General features: G+C 39.8%; 2 protein-coding genes and 3 non-coding genes across 5 annotated transcripts; 4 read left to right on the forward strand and 1 right to left on the reverse strand.

Annotated features, from left to right (window-relative positions):
• Positions 1 to 898: 898 nt before the first annotated feature.
• Positions 899 to 4,301, reverse strand: LOC125879173 (apoptosis regulator BAX-like). The gene is made up of 6 exons (XM_049560835.1): positions 4,232 to 4,301; positions 3,253 to 3,301; positions 2,999 to 3,157; positions 2,756 to 2,891; positions 2,524 to 2,628; positions 899 to 2,394 (listed from the first exon to the last, which is right to left on the reverse strand). The coding sequence occupies exons 1-6, from the start codon at positions 4,260 to 4,262 to the stop codon at positions 2,296 to 2,298; spliced, it is 579 nt and encodes a 192-aa protein (XP_049416792.1). The 5' UTR covers positions 4,263 to 4,301; the 3' UTR covers positions 899 to 2,295.
• A 1,072-nt stretch (positions 4,302 to 5,373) lies between these two features.
• rps11 (ribosomal protein S11) lies at positions 5,374 to 7,753 on the forward strand. The gene is made up of 5 exons (XM_049562120.1): positions 5,374 to 5,442; positions 5,943 to 6,083; positions 6,297 to 6,372; positions 7,023 to 7,152; positions 7,559 to 7,753. Exons 1-5 carry the CDS (start codon positions 5,428 to 5,430, stop codon positions 7,680 to 7,682), a joined length of 486 nt encoding a protein of 161 aa, XP_049418077.1. The 5' UTR covers positions 5,374 to 5,427; the 3' UTR covers positions 7,683 to 7,753.
• On the forward strand, positions 6,132 to 6,215 carry LOC125880227 (small nucleolar RNA SNORD35). Its single transcript, XR_007448039.1, has one exon. It is a non-coding gene; the product is annotated as a small nucleolar RNA SNORD35 (small nucleolar RNA).
• Positions 6,833 to 6,916, forward strand: LOC125880210 (small nucleolar RNA SNORD35). The gene has a single exon (XR_007448023.1). It is a non-coding gene; the product is annotated as a small nucleolar RNA SNORD35 (small nucleolar RNA).
• LOC125880209 (small nucleolar RNA SNORD35) lies at positions 7,386 to 7,471 on the forward strand. Its single transcript, XR_007448022.1, has one exon. It is a non-coding gene; the product is annotated as a small nucleolar RNA SNORD35 (small nucleolar RNA).
• Positions 7,754 to 18,184: the final 10,431 nt, after the last annotated feature.

The following is an 18,184-nucleotide window of genomic DNA, read 5'->3' on the forward strand; positions in this document are numbered from 1 at the left end:
ACAACTTGTGGAAAGGATCACTACAGACATCGACCTTTGTAAAACACACCAGACCCCATTTAAATAAACAACAATTTAGGTATATATAGAGTCAGCATAATTTTACATAAAACTGGATGAAATAAAATTTTTTCAACTAAACCAGAGTTGCAGATTGTCAAAACAGAGGAAAGACGAACTTAGATGGCTTTTGTTGGTGTCATTTTGTGTCTGTCGACTTTGAACGAAGCATGTTTTATGATGATAAAAATGACTGTTTATTTAATTGGGGTCTGGTGGGTTTGACAACAGCAATTTGGGGGCTGTATCTGGTTAAACAAAAAGAATCTTACTCTTTAACCGAAAGATCTATCCTTTCAATTATGTTGTCAGACACTTAAAATGTCAATCTGAGCCTGTCAGTGGCAAAAACAGGCACTCTTAGTGGGCATACATTGATATATCACAATTGCCCAAAGGGGAAACATCGCAGCCCCTTTAAATGCTCCCTCAGTAGTGGACACATTTAACAAAAAATATTGTTCCCATTAGTCACTTGGACACAAAAACATGGGAAAATACAGTCAGGTTTGGAAAATGCCTTAGTCAGCCTTAAATGTCACCATAAATGTTTTCTGTTACAGTAAATATTTGGGCAAAATGCCCTATGTTAAGATGTTGGTTCAAGTGTTTTTTGTTTATTGTAAAATTGATCTTAAATTCAGTCACATTGAAAAATATTAAATATAATTTGCCTTAAGGTGTAGGAACCCCCAATACCTTCCTCAAGACACATTTTATATTTTTTGCTCCAATACTGTTAGTCATTTAACATGACTAAGAATCATAATAGTACCACTATAAGTTTGTTGACTATAATCCTCATTCCTTCACTAATTATACATATCCAAAGCCACAGTCCGAGTTAAAAGATTTATTCCATATTCCAACAGACAAGAAACACAGCAAAAGATTTTTAGTGGGACCGGAAACTAATTTCAGCTTTACAAATGTGATAGAAAAAGTTGAAAATTTGAGAATATCAAAGTGATTTCATAGTAAAAAAAGAAAAAACAAAACAAAACACGAAGGCACTGACAAACAAGAAATGAGTATAAAAAGCCATTTGCTGTGTAGATAAGATTGCAGTTTGAATATCTCAAGTAAACGTACAGTACTTTGAATATGTGTGAAGTGAGGTAAGCATCTGTGAGAAATCTGATGCCTTCTGTGTCTGCAGTGCAACATCTTCCATAAACCAAAGGAGATGTCAGATCAAGAGATGTGGCTCCATTCCCATCACAGACAGTAAAAGGCAGGATTTTTTTTTTTTTTTAAATGAGAACCACAGTAAGGTCACAATGCTGGTTGAAATGTCCAAAGGGACCAAATAATAGAATATTATCACAATTCAGTTTGCTGTTATTTTGCTGAGATCATGTGTCTGTTTTGCTATGTGATGACTCATCTTGAATGTAAAGATAACTTATTACAGAAGTCCCTGTTGTGGCACTTTTGCTATCCACTGAAATACGGTTGAGCTGCTCATGTAATGGGAGAAATTATCCTGGGTTGTTTGAGCCCAAATATTATCAGACCTTTCATCTCTTCATGTTGATCACCATCTTCTTCTTCAAGAACTGTTTCCAAAAATATCTTTTCAACTTGACAGGATGCGACCACCCTTTAAGGCATCCACTGCCAGCAGATCATGACAGATTTACACCAGAAAACACTCACAAATACATATGAAGATTGTTTCTCTAGCATACAGACACCATGATGGTGGATGGAGAGAGTGGGAAGATCAGAAGAAGCAATTGAAGTATAACAACAACAACAACAATAACAACAACAACAACAAAAAAAGCAAGAAAAACAATGCATAAAGGAAACTCTAACTTCAAAAATTTTCAGTCCATATATCTTTAAGGGCAGAAAAACAGAATGCAGTGGCTTTTCTTTGTACCGAGTAAAAAAATCAATTACTTAAAATGCATTCCCTGTTCAAGTCTGACAAACTCTCCACCACCCCACTTTGTGCATGTAATCATGCTCCGCTCACTTGCTCAGTGGCATAGGGATCATGGGGGTGACAGTGTGTTCAGTCTAACTCCCAATCCTTGGAAATGAAAGGGAGGCAGAAACAAAGAGGGGCTCCTCGTGTCAAAATACATGCTCTTCTTGTTCATCTTGTTCCATTTGCCATAACTTCTTACCATTTTCTTTCACATGTTCTTTCATGTTCTTGTTCCTGTCCCCATTCCCCTCAGTCACCCCTCTTCCCATCTTTCTCGTCTGCTCTTCACAAAGCCCTCACATCTTGTAAATAACTAATAAAGTGGTGAGAACACCAGCCACGAACACTCCCACCGTCTGCCATGTGGGTGTGCCAAAGTGGGCCCGAATACCCTCCTAAAAATAAACAAAGCAAAATGAACAACAGACACAAATATTAGAAAACAATCAACCAGGTTGCTTGAGCTGAAGCTCAATTACTAATAGATGATGAGTGTATTCTGTTTTTGTTGGCTAGCTTCTTACCCAGCCACCTTGCTCCCTGATCCAGTTGATTACGTTTTCCCGGAGGTAGTCCATGGTCCAGCTGATTATAGTTCTGATGATATCAGGAACATGAGTCACAAGAGCCTGCGAAAGGGTGAATGGGAGATGCTTACAACTTTAAGTCTCTGTTATTCAATCATAATTCCATAATACAACATTTGCCTCTGTTTTTTTAAAGTGAAGTGAAGTAAAAGGCAGCATCTTAACTCACTTTGATGACAAGTCGACAAGCAAAGTAGAACAGTGCAACCACCCTGCCCCAGTTGAATCTTCCATCTGAAAAGATCTCAATGGCAACTTTAATGAACATGTCTTTTGTGGGACTGAGTGAAGATTCATTTATCATCCTGAGGAAAACAACATTTAACGATTAGGGACAAGCTAATTACACAGTTATTACTGCTGAAACCCTGTCTTGAAACTGATGAAACTGACACACAGACTGGTCTCTCACCTTTGGAGCTCAACATTTCCATCCAGCTCATCTCCAATCTGCTGCAGGCATCGGGCAAGCCTCTTGGTATTTGGGTCGCACAGCTCTCCTCCACCCAGCTGTTCTCTGGTCACTGCAGTACTGCCGTCTCCATGCCTTTTAACCCGCTGGTATATGAAACTACACAGATAATAATAGTAAGTATGACCAGACTCCTTTGCCCAGGAGTTTCCTTTTCAATAATGAGAAGCCCAAACTGTGTAGTGTATACTCACTCTTTCAACAAATCAGCTCCTACTTCCATTATGTCATCTTTACTTTTGCCTGAAAGCCAAACGTCAGTGTTAAATCATCCAAGCACTGATACTGATTGATAGGAGTGACAATTAAGGGGAGTGTGCTAATTCACCGGTATGTTTACTTTCACTTGCATCTGAATCTATTGCCACTTTACTGTGAAACTACATAAATCAGCCACACTTAAAATAATCTGCTCACATGTACATAAATATTTATCAGTTGCAGTACATTGTAGTTAAATGTTTATGTTTCCTTTGCTGATTCTTGGTGTCATGTTTCAGCTGTGTATCTGTATTCTCTGTTTGTACACTGATAGCAACCCGAGTCAAAGTTCACTGCAATTATGTTTACAAATACTTGACCAACATAGCTGTTTCTGATTTAAGTAAGAGGGCATATGTTATTAAATATACATTTACTTCTGTATTTGTCTGTAAAACAACTTTGTGCCAAACATTTGTGGTTTACAAAGACAGCACATAATGTCTACAGCCTTTTAGTTGTTCGCTAAGTTAATTAGCAGTAGGCTACGTTAATTTGCCGAAGTTAGTCGATGTTGTGGTAACGTTACTTAACTTAACTTACATAATATTATATGTCAACCGAGCCCGAGAAACCGCAGGACTATGACACTGTCGGGTTGAAAGGTCTCCTAATATCTTCGTTTCGGTTTGGTTCAAACATATTTGCTAACTCATTCTTGTAAAGCTATAAGCTGACCAGGCTACCTATAAAAACGCAGAGCAAATGCTAACTAGCTAACGTGCAGCTAACGTTTAGGTTAGCTATCTTGCTAACCACATTTCAGCTAATGTTGCTGCTAGCAAGCAAACGAACTACAGCCACTAAACAAGACATAACTGTTGAATGTGAGATTATCTATGTATACCAAATTACTGGCGACACTGTCATAGTCGATTTGATCTAAAGAATAGTGTTGAAGTTAGCTAATACCTTGATCACCTCCTCCCGGGTGCGATGCCATCCTGTTGTCTAGTGTAGCTCGGGAGCGCTTCCGTACAATCATGTGACTTCATTTTATTTATTTGTGGACAACCGAGGGCGGCGCCAGGTTGTCAGATGTGTTGATCTTCAACACGCCTGATGGGATTAACATGTGTTAATGAGCTGTTGAATATGTTCTATAGATCTGATGTCACTCCGCCTATGGATGGCGCTTTGGGAAAGCTCGGACTTCAAATAAATAATAAATAATAAACAATTTGTTTACAGTATTTACTAAGTCTGTCAGTCGGTAAAGTTAATTAAACAATAATTTATTATTGTATCCTCTTTAAAAATACAAGGCAAGTTGAGCACAGTATCAAAGGTACTCTTTGTAGAGTACTAAAAATGAAAAAAAAAAAACAGCAATGAAAAAATAAACTAAAGTGTATGGATTGTAAATAATAAAAGATGAACACTACAATAAATAGATATAAATGGTCTTCAATTTAAATGACAAGTTAGTACATCCAAACCATTAATTTATACAGTCTCACCTCTTGGCAGTTCTTTTGCAGAGTTCAAAATCTATATTTCAGAAATATAGGCGAAATTAATTACGAAGACAATTGAAAATGGGTGGGGTTTTCAAAAATGGGGCTTTTATACAGTCTATGGTATAGACTATAATATTTAGCCTTTCATGAGAACTGTGCTAATCAGCAGATTTTCTACTTTCATCAACTGTACTTCACTGTACCTGTAAATTATATATTCTTTAAAGTTTACACACACTCTTGTTTAACATGTAAATATCATGTCATTGTAAAAAGAAGCACGCTGTGTTTACTGCCAAATCCAGCTACCTCATGTATGTAAAGGAACCTGTTACATTAATAATTCAATATTCATTCCAGCACCCTTGCACTCTTACATATTGTACACAGTATTCAGATGTTCATGGACACCTTGTTTAGCTTGACATACCTTGTTTTTTCCTGTCTATTTCTGTGCAAGTACATTAAGAGTAAAATCGTATTGAAATTGCTTGTATGTAGTAGCCTATATAGTAAATTAGTAAATAAACCCGATTCTGATTTTTTTTTTTTGAGCCTCGCCTTTTTCATAAACGTCACTTCCTGTACCTCGTCGTCTTCCGTCCGTCGCGCGCATCCTCAGGCCTCTTTACAACTCGGCAGGCAAAGATGGCGGATGCACAAGTACGTTCAGGAAAACGGCGTGGTGAATTTAAATCGCTATTTTTACACTCAAATAAACCTGTTTATTGAGATATGTTGTATATTTGCCTTCACATGGTGTTTGTACATGGCCCTGAGCCATTTTTAACCACAGTAAGGCTGTTAAAGATGGCATTTGTTGTTGCCGTTTTGCATACCCTCGTGTAACGTTGAACTAGCCGGAATGCTAACTCGGTTAGCTTAGCACTGTAGCAGTTAACTCAATTTACGGGGCATTGCTTTTTATATAGTATAAGCGGGACCGACTCCAAACAAATCATTCCCCCATAATTTATTTGACAGTGTCATTTTCTTAAAGGACGATTGTTGTCCTTCGTATGAGGAAGTAAATCTTGAATTAGTTAACTTAGCGAGACCGGGCGGTGTTACGTGAATGGGTCGTCTTAGTGGAAGAAGTGTGGATGGCAGAGCTAACATGGTGTCTGTTTCACACAGTCGTAACTTGTTCTCTTGTTCCACAGACCGAGAGGGCTTATCAGAAACAGCCCACCATCTTCCAGAACAAGAAGCGCGTTCTGGTCGCTGATGGTGGCAAGGAGGTCAAGGAAAAGCTCCCCCGCTATCACAAGAGTGTGGGGCTGGGCTTCAAAACCCCAAGAGAGGTAACTTGAATTGTCTGGAAAATGATCCCCACTCTTGTCTTTGTTAGCTGCAAATGATGTCTTTCTCACGATGGTCTTCCAAGCCTTCAGGGTTCTGACGATAGTGCCTATTGGCAATGCTGATGCAGTCAAAGAGTTAAAAATGGGACCACGTTCTATAGCAAAAGGAACACATTTGGGTATGATGCTAATAATGTATTTGGTTTTCACCAGGCTATTGATGGCACTTACATTGACAAGAAATGCCCCTTCACCGGAAATGTCTCCATTCGTGGCCGTATCCTCTCTGGTAAGTTAGAAACTTCACAGGATAATTCAAAATTAGCCCAATGGCACTGGCTTGGGATGCTGCAACATAGAACTTACTGTCATTTAGACACGACACATTGCTGTGATTATAATTTAAATAAAATTGCAGTGTTTGACCTATCAATATACAGAAGTATACAAGACTAATGTGATGACTCTCATGCAAACTTGCACTTAATCCAGGAATAAAATGTGCAGACAAACACATTACACAAGCAAGATAATTGACTGCTTTTTAATTCCAGCATTACACAGATTACAATATCCATCCTACATATTCATGCCTCAGTTCTTGCTGTTGAGCACAAGGTGAACGTATTTCTTGACTCTAAATCAACATGCTCTTGTACAGGTGAAGCAACCCAAGCCAGAACCAGTGTCTTTTACAGGGTAACTTAACAAAACATTCATAGCGACATTCCTTTTTCTTGTCACGATCCTGCAAATGATGTTTTTCTCACGATGGTCTTCCAAGCCCTCAGGGTTCTGACGACAGTGCCTAATGGCAACACTGATGTAGTGGAGTGACAGTCCTATCAAAAATAGATTAAGAGTGTTCACTGAATTGTCCATAGAAAGCTGCTTAACATTGCTATGATATTCACATTCCCTTTGTGTGTTTGTCTACAGGTGTGGTGACCAAAATGAAGATGCAGAGGACCATCGTTATCAGACGTGACTACCTGCATTACATCCGCAAGTACAACCGCTTTGAGAAGAGGCACAAGAACATCTCTGTCCATCTGTCACCTTGCTTCAGGTACTACGCTGCTCATGTGCTTTTTATTTCAGGGTTCCTACAGTCAGAGAAAATACGGAACAGTCAGAAATTATTACTCTAGTTTTCAAATGTGGATAGTTCACAAGAATTGTATATGCAAAAACTTTGCCCTCAGCCAAATTTGATATTGCACTGTCAAGTTAGGTGCAGTATAACAATATATAAATGTCAATTCAAGTGATATCTAGCCAAAAAAGTATATCACAACTTGCTGCAAATGATGTTTTTTTCTCACGATGGTCTTCCAAGCTCAAGAAGCTCTGACGACATTGCCTTTGGCAAATGCTGATGCAGCTCAGCTTTACTCATGTTCTTCATCAGCTTTGTTTTGGACAGAGGTACCCAAACCACCTGTTAATATCTTTCTCAAATGTATTTTCTACAGAGACGTCATGGTTGGAGACATTGTCACCGTCGGAGAGTGCCGACCGCTCAGCAAGACTGTGAGGTTCAACGTCCTCAAAGTAACAAAGGCTGCTGGAGCCAAGAAGCAGTTCCAGAAGTTTTAGGTGTGACTGTGAACAGGAAGGCTGCTGATGGCTAACTGTCTCACTGTCAAATAAAGATAATCTTGTTTAAATTGCCTTTTCTGTTGTTTGTCTTATCCCATTTGGAGTTGGGTTCAAATAATATATGCCCATAATTGGCTTTGCTCTGTCTGTTTTATTTTCCTAAAGTGTATTCAGTCTTTTGCTTGTGCATACTAATCAGACATGATGGTACACTGCGTATTACCAGGTGGTGTGATAAGGGGTTATAGATGGCTTCATCTCTGAAGTACAGAAAAGTAGTCTGCTTTTCAATTAAATCTAGTGATAACTGAACATCAAATAAGACTTGCTGAAAAGGTAACTTTAATCTGGTCTGAGAACTTCAAGACTAAGAATTGGCAAATGTAGAAAATAGGATGATCAAGGTTAAGCACATACTATGGGGTGACTATGTCTTGGTTGTTTTAAATCCTTTACCCCCAACATGTATAATGTAACTAAACTTTCAGATGAACATCTGAAATGACCTCTATTTTCTCCCAAGGTATTGAGGTGTTATTTTTTTTTTTGGCAACCTCATGAGGTAAACTTTTTAAGAGGTTATTTTACTCTTGGATCTGAAATCCAGTAAGCAGCAAACCAACAACAGTGACGTGGCAGCCAAAATGAATTATGGAAAGCTTTTCCTTGAACTGCGTCCCTGTGTCTAAACAACTGCCAATACCCCACTACTAACATTTCCACAAAATCAGTACAAGCCCAAGCACTACCAAGCCACACAGTGAAGCTCAGTAAATGCAGAGGGTCCTTCTTTCACTCTTCCACCCTGATGCACTGACTGCTTAAGTGTGTATGGTCAAGTTTTTAACACTACAAATTTAGGAAAATTGAAAGTTGGGATATATATCTATAGATATATATCCCCCACCTCCCCAGACTAGGTCATTGCAGGAAAAAACTAACTAGCAAACACCAGACACTTTTAATACTCTAAAACTATACAGGTAGAGAAATATTTCCACCCATGAAAAAAGGTACGTGTAAAATGGAATAACAAAAAGTATTTTACAAACTAAAATGTGTGGTGTAATTGGTGGAGAAGCCTTTGTTTGCCATGGCAGCTTTTAAGATGCTTCTGGTATGAGGAAATCAATCTCTCAGTGTTCAGATGGGACTTAAGTCCATTCTTCCACACAGTCTTCAAATCTAAAAGATAAGGGGGGCTGTTGGTGAATTCCTGCTCAAAGTTACACTTACATCCAATCCTCACTGTCGTAGTGGATGGCAACAGATTCTTCTCAAATATTTCCCACTACATGGCTCCATTCATCTTCCCCTTGCTAATTTGGATTCTAGGGGTGCCATTAGATGAGCAAAAGCTCCATATTATGATGCACACTGTAAGTGTGGTATTTTGTAAGGTCATTTGCAGAGCCGCTTCTCCAAACATGACGCGTCATATTATTTGCAGAAAAGTTAGATTTTTGTCTTGTCTGACTGCACTGAGTTCCCCCAGTAATATATAGACTTCTCCAGATGTTGTGTAGGAAACTTAAAACAAGCAACGATACAATGCGCACACACTCACACTCTTTTAGACTTCAAAATTGTCTTAAAACTTAAGAAGCTGGTGACCAAATTCCCATGTGAACACTGTGATACATTGATGTCTTCATACAGGAAACATCATAAGAGTTGGTGTGTTCAATACTTTTTCCCTGTGTTAGTCCACTTTAACTTTTTTAATGGATTGCAATGTTATGATTTCTTTATCTGTATAGTTTTACTGAGCTGATATCAATGTCTGGTGTAAATTTCATGTGATTAGCTGCACTGAAAATAAGTCTAGTGGAAAAAAAAAATGTTGCCTTGTTGAACACTTAATTCCCTCACTGTGAGTGGAATTTACAGCTGCAAGTCACAAAGCACCATGCTCATTCACATCAGACATTTTGACAGAACTACACCATTTAAATCTATGCCCAGTTATAGCTGTAGAGAAAGTATACACAGTGTGCGCAATGAAATAGTAAAAACTTTATAGAACACACAGTATAACATACAGTATGTAGTTTTCTCTGTAGAAAACTGGACGTATAGTCATTGGTCGATGCTGTATGGTGGATCCACAGCGCCTCCAAATGTTTCACAAGATCACAACATGTTTTTCTCACAAATGAAATATATCCAGCAGATGGCAACAGATAACTGTTTGATTCTAGCAAGCCACCAAGATGTGAGTCCAACAGAGTGATGCATCAGTACAGGAGCCTTTGAGCATTTGTTAAACCATTTGACCTACAAGTAAAAGCTCCTCTGGCAAACTTCTGCTGTGATAGATGGATGTCATATACATGTCGTCCTGTGTAAGCATGCCTATGCATGCATCAGTAAATGATCTAATGTTATTACTTCATGAATTGACACTGTTAGCTTTAAGACAGTTGCTTAAGTATATAACCAACAAACTAATTAACTCTCCAATCAGGGATGTGATTGAATGATTAAATGTCCAGCAGGTGGGACATTAAAGTCAGTCAATTTGGATAATTAGAAGGAATTTGTTATCCTAAAATTCTTTTTCTGCTCTAATTTTCCTCTTAGTAAAGTAAGACTAAGTTAGTCCCTGTGTCAAGTAGGATTTTGGCAAACCTAATATAAGTGATTCTAAAGATGAACACAATGTAGGATTTTATAGTATTGTTACAACCATTAATAATCTGGAAACCTAAACCAACAGCTGTGTTAATGAGTGTTTATTCTCACTTTGATGTAATCTAAATACCCTCCTTCCTTTACTATAGTCTGTTAAACATGGTGATTAACTGTTCTGGGGAATAAGAGGAGGCATAGATTTCACGAGTCCCCATAAATATTTAGAACATATGCATTTGTCCAACCTACAATAAAACATGAAACTATCGGAGGACTTTTATTTTAACAAAGTTAAAGACACCATACATTGATGCAGAAATGGCACAAACTGGTGGAAATCACCAGGATGCATGAAATTAAGGGCTTAACACCTAAAGTTTTCTGGTGGTGGATCCTTTAACTTCTTATTACACGTGTACCCACACCTAACCTAACCTGCCTGTTGGAGGCAGGACTCCCTTCAGTTCAAGCTTTAGTGAGAGAAAAGCAAGCCAGGTTTTTGACCAAGATGAAGTACAGCATCACGGCATGCTAAATGACCCCTTATGGTATGTTCCAGAAATGATGAGAAAAGAGAATCAAGTTTATGAACTCATACTTGTCTTGAGATAATGGAGAAACAAGATAATAATCAGAGTGACCGTAGAGAGACGATTGAAAAATTAAGATCTAATGAGGGAACAAGACCAAGCCATCAATCCAGATATCTCTGTTCATCCACTTTATACCAGCACCATGCACTAAAGGCCATCTGAGAATAACTTTTACACGATTCCGGTCGTCCACTTACAGATTGCGAGTGGAAATGGGAAGGTGCAATGCCTGTGTTGCTGTAAGACTGGCATACAGAATGAAGAACATGTACTTAGTGCCATCTTACACAGCATATCTGTGAGAAATATGGACATGACTCTACTTTGTGGACACCGATTAAAGAATCTTAGTCATGTAACATGCATGTCTTGCGGTACTTGAGCACCAGTGGGCCTCTACTGAATGATGGGATTCTGGGTTGTTAGGTATATTACCTTTTAATGTGTTTACTAATGGGTTTTTGTACATTGTTTGGCCCCATATATTTTATTTGTTTGTAACTGTATCCCCAGTGTCTAAATAAAACTTACGCCCTTGTAAGGAGGGATTATCAGAGAAATGTAGCTGTATGACGCTGCAGCCACAAGAAGATGACCTCCTTCCTTTGTATGGTTAAAGCTGTGATGATGCTCAACAGTGTCTGATATCCACAGCCTGTGTGCATCAGCTGAGCCATTTGTATGTGTCCTTATTTCAGCCTGAGAAGATGACAGCTCTTCTGTATGGGAATCAGTGATTCCCCTCCTCCATCCATCCATCCTCCCCTCAGCCTTCCCTTTTGTCTGCTGAGTGCCATGGCAGAGGCGTCACCATTAACATAATGATGCTGTACATGTTTTTCCCCAAATGCTCCACTGAATGCGGACCATATGGTGATGACGTGGACGGGAGAAAGTGGTTGATGTGTGCTCAGCCGTGTAAGCAGTCCCATCATTTAATGATTAGCAGGGTAAGCAGATGTCGTCTGAAAGTTTGCTTTGAAATAAACCAAACATTTTCCTCAATTACAGTTTTCACTCTTGTTTTTTTGTTGTAATAACAAAGATCCCAGCTCTCCGCCCATGCTACAATATTTACCTAAACAGCAGTGTCTCAGCTTCAAACCACAAATTGTCGTCTTTTGCACCGGGGTTTTCCCAGCTCCCTCTCTCCATAGGCGCAGACACTACGGGAGGGTGGGAGGGCCCCAGGATGTTCCCTGAATAACAGGCCCTCTCATGAGCAGACACCCCAGGGAGCAAGACGGCCCAGCAGGCCACCCAGCCCACATGAGTACATGCGTGCTCCCACAGAGTGTTTGTTTGAGGGCAGAGGTCTGATCCCTCAAAAAGTCCGAGCAACCATAATAAACCCAAGCTGACAGTGTTCAACTGTGATGAATGTGTGCTATTAGGGAAGCCTGTTGGTGCGGCTGCTTGCTGATCTCATTGAGTTAAAAAAAAAAAAAGATAAGAAGATCAAGACAAGACCATTTCAACAAATTAAGCTGAAGAAATCAGCTTGTGGTTTTTATAAAACTGAACATACATGTGGGATAGATTCCTAAAACAAAATGTATCTTTTCACAATCTACACATTTATTCTATAGGCCATAGCAGCAAAGAACTGTGGTATCCTGCAGAGGTGATGTAAGAGTTTGGTTTTCAGTGTTTTCAGAGGGAAACACTGGTGTTACCAGGCAATAAAACAAATACGCGGCTCTGGTATATCTTAACTGTTGTGACACAGTGGCATTGTTATACACTATCTGGCAACCACAGGATTTCTTGATACCACTTGTTACACCCACCATTTTGTCAGATCTGTGACCAAACAAATACCAACAGACATCTTTGATCTACTCAGATACCGTTGTTGACGTGTTATCTGTATGATCTCTTTTTTGTGTGATTGCTGATTTGTTAATATAGTTTTTCCACAACCAGTTTGCTGCCAGCCATTATGCCAGCTGTCTGAGGCTAAGGGGTTACGAATAATGCAATATTTTAAGTAACAGTTTAGCTGTTGGGCTACCTGTTATTTATTTTGCTCTTTTTACTTTTACTTTTGTGGACTCTAGAGCAGGAATGAGTCCAGCAATTGCATTTCCTTCAAAATCATAAAAATGGTGTTTATTTGTGAAGATTATCTTGCTGAACAAAACATGTAAGTATCATAAACTTAGCACAGAGCTTATTTTCTGCAACAATCCAAACTACAATGGAAAAATCCCCACTGGCTTTTTGTCAAGGGAACCCGAGTGACACTAACTTCTGTGTTGGCTTTAAAAAACATCATCCCTGCAGCACTCTATGCAGCCTTTATGTTTCCTACAATAATCATTGTGCTGGGGACTAGGAGCTGATTTGATAGCAAGGTTATACACTTTTTAGCCTTGGCAACTTTACAGATGGCAATGTTGTCTCTTATGTATTTCACAGTAAATTTACTGGTCTTGACTATGTTTGATTGATTGCTATAACATTTAAATAGGTATCCTTGGTGCTCAGGGGAAGAATCTTGATGACTTTGGGGATCCTCTTACTTTTGGTGACCCTCTTACTGTTCCGCTCCACAAAATTTTCACTTAATCTTGTGAAATATCTCAAACTACTGGATGGATTTTGACCATTTTAGCATGCTGACACCAGCATTTAGCTCAGAGCACAGTCCCACAGTGCTGCTAGCATGGCTACAAACTGGTCTTATTTAAAACTAGTTGTCTTGTTACTGTACTCTCTAATTCATTTTTACAAACCTTTGGTCCAACTCCTAATTTTCTGTTTGTATGTATGTACAATCATTGAAGTTGTTGTACTGTTTTGACAGTTTAATTTCTTCCAGTAAAAACCCCTAGATCAATTCCTGTCTTAACCTTTATTGGAAGTGCGTCTAGCTGACAGTGCAGCAGTGCGCCCACGCTCATGGTGAAGGCAGGAAACAAAACAAAAGTTTGGCTCTAGTAAATCTGTTGTGTCATAGTGACATTATTATACACTATCTTACGAGTCATGGGACTTTTCTAAATGATTCAGTTTATGACCCTGTGGTTTTCCTTTTGGTTTAATTGCCTTTTACTGATCTAGATTTTTCAAACAGCACACTTCTTACTTCACATCTTGAAAGACGAGCCCATGTAATTCTCCAGGTGGTGATGTGAGTTTCAGTGATGGAGAAGCCAGTCGCTTCTTGGTCCTGCTTAATAACTCTCAATTTTCCATTTGGAGGCATCAACAAAAGGTGAAGGTGAACAGTACAGATTGAGATTTAGTGCTCCATCCGTCACATGCCGCTGACCCACCCAGGCCAGCGAGGTCAGAGATCACCTTTTGTGTGTACAGAAGAAATCTATTCTGTTAAGTAAAAAATGCCCAGACCAGATTTTTTTTCACATTCACATGTCATGTATTAAAGCTCTGGATGGACGTCTCTGCTCTGTCTGTGGCAGTAGACAAACAGTCCTTTGACCTGTCTCACTTCACATTCCTACAGTTTGCCAACATGTTTACCCAGTGTCATGGAGCGTACTTGCAGTCGTGCTTACTTGTGTATCTAATGGCAGGGATGTTAGCTCAGAGGGTCAGCCCAGTGAGGGTAATGGCCACTATCAAAACAGAGGCCTTCTTGTGGCCCAGTAGGGGGTTTGGGCGGGAGGGGGGTCATATAGTCCCAGACTGGACCCTTGTTCTGGGTTGTTTGGAGGCTGTCAGCAGCTTCCAACAAACTGTTTTCCAGCAGAAACAGCAGCAGTGGACCTGATGGACGGAACAGATGGAGGCCATGTTATGTGTAGAGGAGCCTGAGCTGTAACAGATAAAGACCCTCATCCTCTGGTTGCTTCTGTCAACACTGAACAACAGGCTTCATCTAAGGCTGTGCAATACAGTAGTAGGTTTTAGCACAAATGTGTATTTTGTAATTTTAAAAATGTGTGCATTTACTTATGTTTAAATGGTATCTATTTATTGTATTGTATATACTGTAATTCTATCTATTTATAGCAAATAGACTGATAACTGACTGACTCACTGTGTTGGAGGCATCAAATTACTTAAAGGAGCAATGTGTAGGATGTAGTGGCATCCAGCGGTGAGGATTACAGATTGCAACAAGGTGAAACTTCCCCCATGTGTCAAGTGTGAACCCCGGTTAGGATTCCTTCACTGTTCATTGTTCAGGAGGTTTTTATTGGGAGACAAATAATCTATACAGGGGTCTTCTCTTCTTCAAGAATAACAGACCAGGTGATTCAAATAGCAATTTCACGTTACAAATCAGTGTTTCTCCAATGCTATTTGGCTTATCGCAAATGGGCCGCTAGCCCAGCACCTGTAATGTGTGCTCATCTTTTTTCTTTGAGAACTTAGGATCCAGACATTCAGGAGGTTTTTACTAGTAGCCAAATTATCTGTAGAGTTCTCCTCCTCTCTAAAACAAACTGACTCTGTGCTTTAAACTCTTAAAAAACACTTAATAAAGCAGTTTTATGTTAAAAATCTGTGTTTTTCCGATGCTGTTCAGCTCACGGCCGAGTGGCTGCTAATTACAGCAGCCGACAGGAAAATAGAAAACTGTGAAAAGTGACAATGTGAAAATGAGAATAACCCTATTTAAAAATATATAGTGTTTAGTTTGTCTGTTCAGGGCTACTTTAGAAAAATTGTGGTGCAACATGGCAGACTCTGTGGATGAAGACACACCCCCTATGTAGATATACAGCTCATTCTAAGATAACAAAAAATTCTTATTCTCTGATTATTATACACTGATGAAAATGTACTCATTATATTATATTCCATTTCTGCCACACTGGACCTTTAAAGTACCAAAGGTAGAACTCATAATGCAGAATGGGCCATTTTACATATTAAACCATATTACTGGGTTATAATTGATGCAATAATGTGGTAGCATCACATTAATATTGCAGTTGATAAAGGTGGTGCTTACTTTAACTACTTTATATACTGCTGGGTAGCTTAATTTACATATAAATATATGTTTTGATTATATTTTGTACTAATAATCACAATCTTTAAAGTGACCCTAAAGCTCTAAAGACCAAAATCAATTCTTTGCACAATTCATTCAGTGTTAAACAAGGTGGATAAAGGTGAACTTCCTCTTGCTAGTTTGTTAGACTGCAATATAATATACCACCATTAAACCCATCACTATCCAGCATCTTCACTGCTGGGCTGCACAACAGGAACACTGTGGGCGCCGTCTAGGGTCGGTGCAGGGTCACTCTACACATCTGGACATGTCATTAGCCCTCCAGATCTACACAAAGACGGCCAAAGTTCTTGGACCAGGACAGACAACATCCTATTAGAATATGCTCCACTGCATTCAGTCGCAAACAAATGGTCAAGTGTATGGCAAACTGTACTGGCACATATTAAAGGTCCGGTTTGTAGGATTTAGAGGCATCAAGTGGTGAGGTGCAGGACTGACACATCTCTTGTGAGCCAGCCGTGTAGGAGAACGATGTATTTGAAAATATGAATGTTACTATCTAGAGCCAGTGTCTGGTTCTTTCGTTCTGGGCTGATGTAGAATAACATTGTGGACTCTGTTGAAGAGGACCTGCTCCATCTGTACATATAAATAGCTTATTTTTGGGTGATTTTAAACTAAAGTAAACACAGTTATGAATATTATGTACCATTTCTGCCAATAGATGACCCTAAATCCTACACATTGGACCTTTAAATGAGGTTAGGTATGGCCTATGTCAGGGTGTGGTGTTGGGATTTTGTTAAAGTGAGTGAAACAGATATGATGGATAATGAGCATGTCAAGATCTATTACTTTCAGGTCAAAGGTTGTGGTCACAGTTATCAGTGTCTGATGTCTGCCACAGCACCACAAGCTTCTTAACTGATTTTAAGTGATTTAACAGATGCAGCTGCGGCTCTTCACCCGCACACACCCTTTGTTGTGTGCCCCTGATAATGTGTCTGTCAGTGCCTTATGAAAAAATTGGGTATTTAGACTGCTGAATTTTATTCAGATGTAGGTGAAAACAATCAGAGGGGTTAAAATTTCAAATCTGCTGGTTGACTCCTGTAAATACCCAAGACTATCGATTACAAAACCTTGATTGATCGCTGCTCACCTGGCCTGTCTGGTAAGCCGAGAGCCCTGCAACACATCTGAGATTTGCACGACAGCTCCTAATTCAATATTCTCATGTTCAGCCGTGTTCATGCTTGTCTGTCAGACAAGGCTGCCTGTCTGCCATGTGTGAGTGTGGTGGGCATCTCCAATTTTACACCATGTTGTCAGATCAAAGTGGGGTCTGGCATTGGCAGGTCACAGGACGGGGTGTTGCGTGCAGCAGCGCTCTTGGGTCATGTGTGAACCATCCAGCATGGCTGTCATCAGAGCATCCCTGGGGTGTGCTCTCGCTGACTGATGGCCTCACACTGGAGCCCCGGAGTCCACAGTCCAGAAAACAGGCAGGCTCTGGACTGCATATCTAACAAGTGCTATTTTCAGTATTTCATGGATGATGCCAGGTGACTTGGGTCTGCAGATGGAATACATTTATATACACAGACGCGCTCTGCTGTAGCTATAAAAAGCAGAACTTGAAATTTTAAAGCACAGAACTTCTACACAACTATCAGAAGTTTCAGTCCTTTGTTTGCGAGGCATTCTTTGAGCTTGTGTTTGAGACTGTAACAAAGGAACTGTAAATTGTAACACTTCTCTCTATAAAAGGTAACAGGAGAAACTCAAAGCAACGCCCCACAGCAACAGTTTGTGCCTCTATTGAGCGGTTCCACTCCAGCAGGAGGAATTCACCCTGGCAGATGGCGGGGCCGAGGCCCTCGAGGCCCCAGGCAATGCTACACCCTGGGACCCGGATACCTAATCGCGCCCTGTTGAGCCTCTCACCTGCTGCTCTGCCGCTCACAATGTTATCTCATCTCCCTGACCTATTGTGGCTCCCATCGGTGATAATGACAGTTGAGAGACCCACGCAGCGCCGGAGCGGAGGCTCGCTTTCCCTGGAGAGAGGCAGGATCATGGGAAACCTCAAAGTAATCGATCTCTCCATCTTTCCTCCACTAGTGGATCTCATTTCTTATCACGACCTGTGGACAGCTACTGTGCTCTTTGTGTTTAAGGCACAGCTTGCTTTGATTTCAGGGCAGCTATTCTTAGAGATGCATGTGTGGCTCTTATTTTTATAAACTAGGTGTGGTTGGTCACTCTGCGTCTTTGCCCTTTTGACTTGTAGTGAATATAAAGAGGAAGTATCTTTGAGAGCAGAAGAATTT

The sequence above is a fragment of the Epinephelus fuscoguttatus genome, linkage group LG19 (genome assembly GCF_011397635.1).
Source record: "Epinephelus fuscoguttatus linkage group LG19, E.fuscoguttatus.final_Chr_v1".
NCBI lineage: Eukaryota > Metazoa > Chordata > Actinopteri > Perciformes > Serranidae > Epinephelus > Epinephelus fuscoguttatus.

Bases quoted from the DNA above. Each gene is read 5' to 3' on its own strand.
- LOC125879173 (XM_049560835.1), bottom strand. From the start codon at position 4,262: ATGGCATCGCACCCGGGAGGAGGTGATCAAG. The intron at 3,158-3,252 runs GTGAGTATACAC...TTATCTGTGTAG, and splicing joins GGAGCTGATTTGTTGAAAGA to TTTCATATACCAGCGGGTTA. The intron at 2,395-2,523 runs GTAAGAAGCTAG...GTTTATTTTTAG, and splicing joins TCAGGGAGCAAGGTGGCTGG to GAGGGTATTCGGGCCCACTT.
- rps11 (XM_049562120.1), top strand. The intron at 6,373-7,022 runs GTAAGTTAGAAA...GTTTGTCTACAG, and splicing joins TCGTGGCCGTATCCTCTCTG to GTGTGGTGACCAAAATGAAG. The intron at 7,153-7,558 runs GTACTACGCTGC...TATTTTCTACAG, and splicing joins CATCTGTCACCTTGCTTCAG to AGACGTCATGGTTGGAGACA.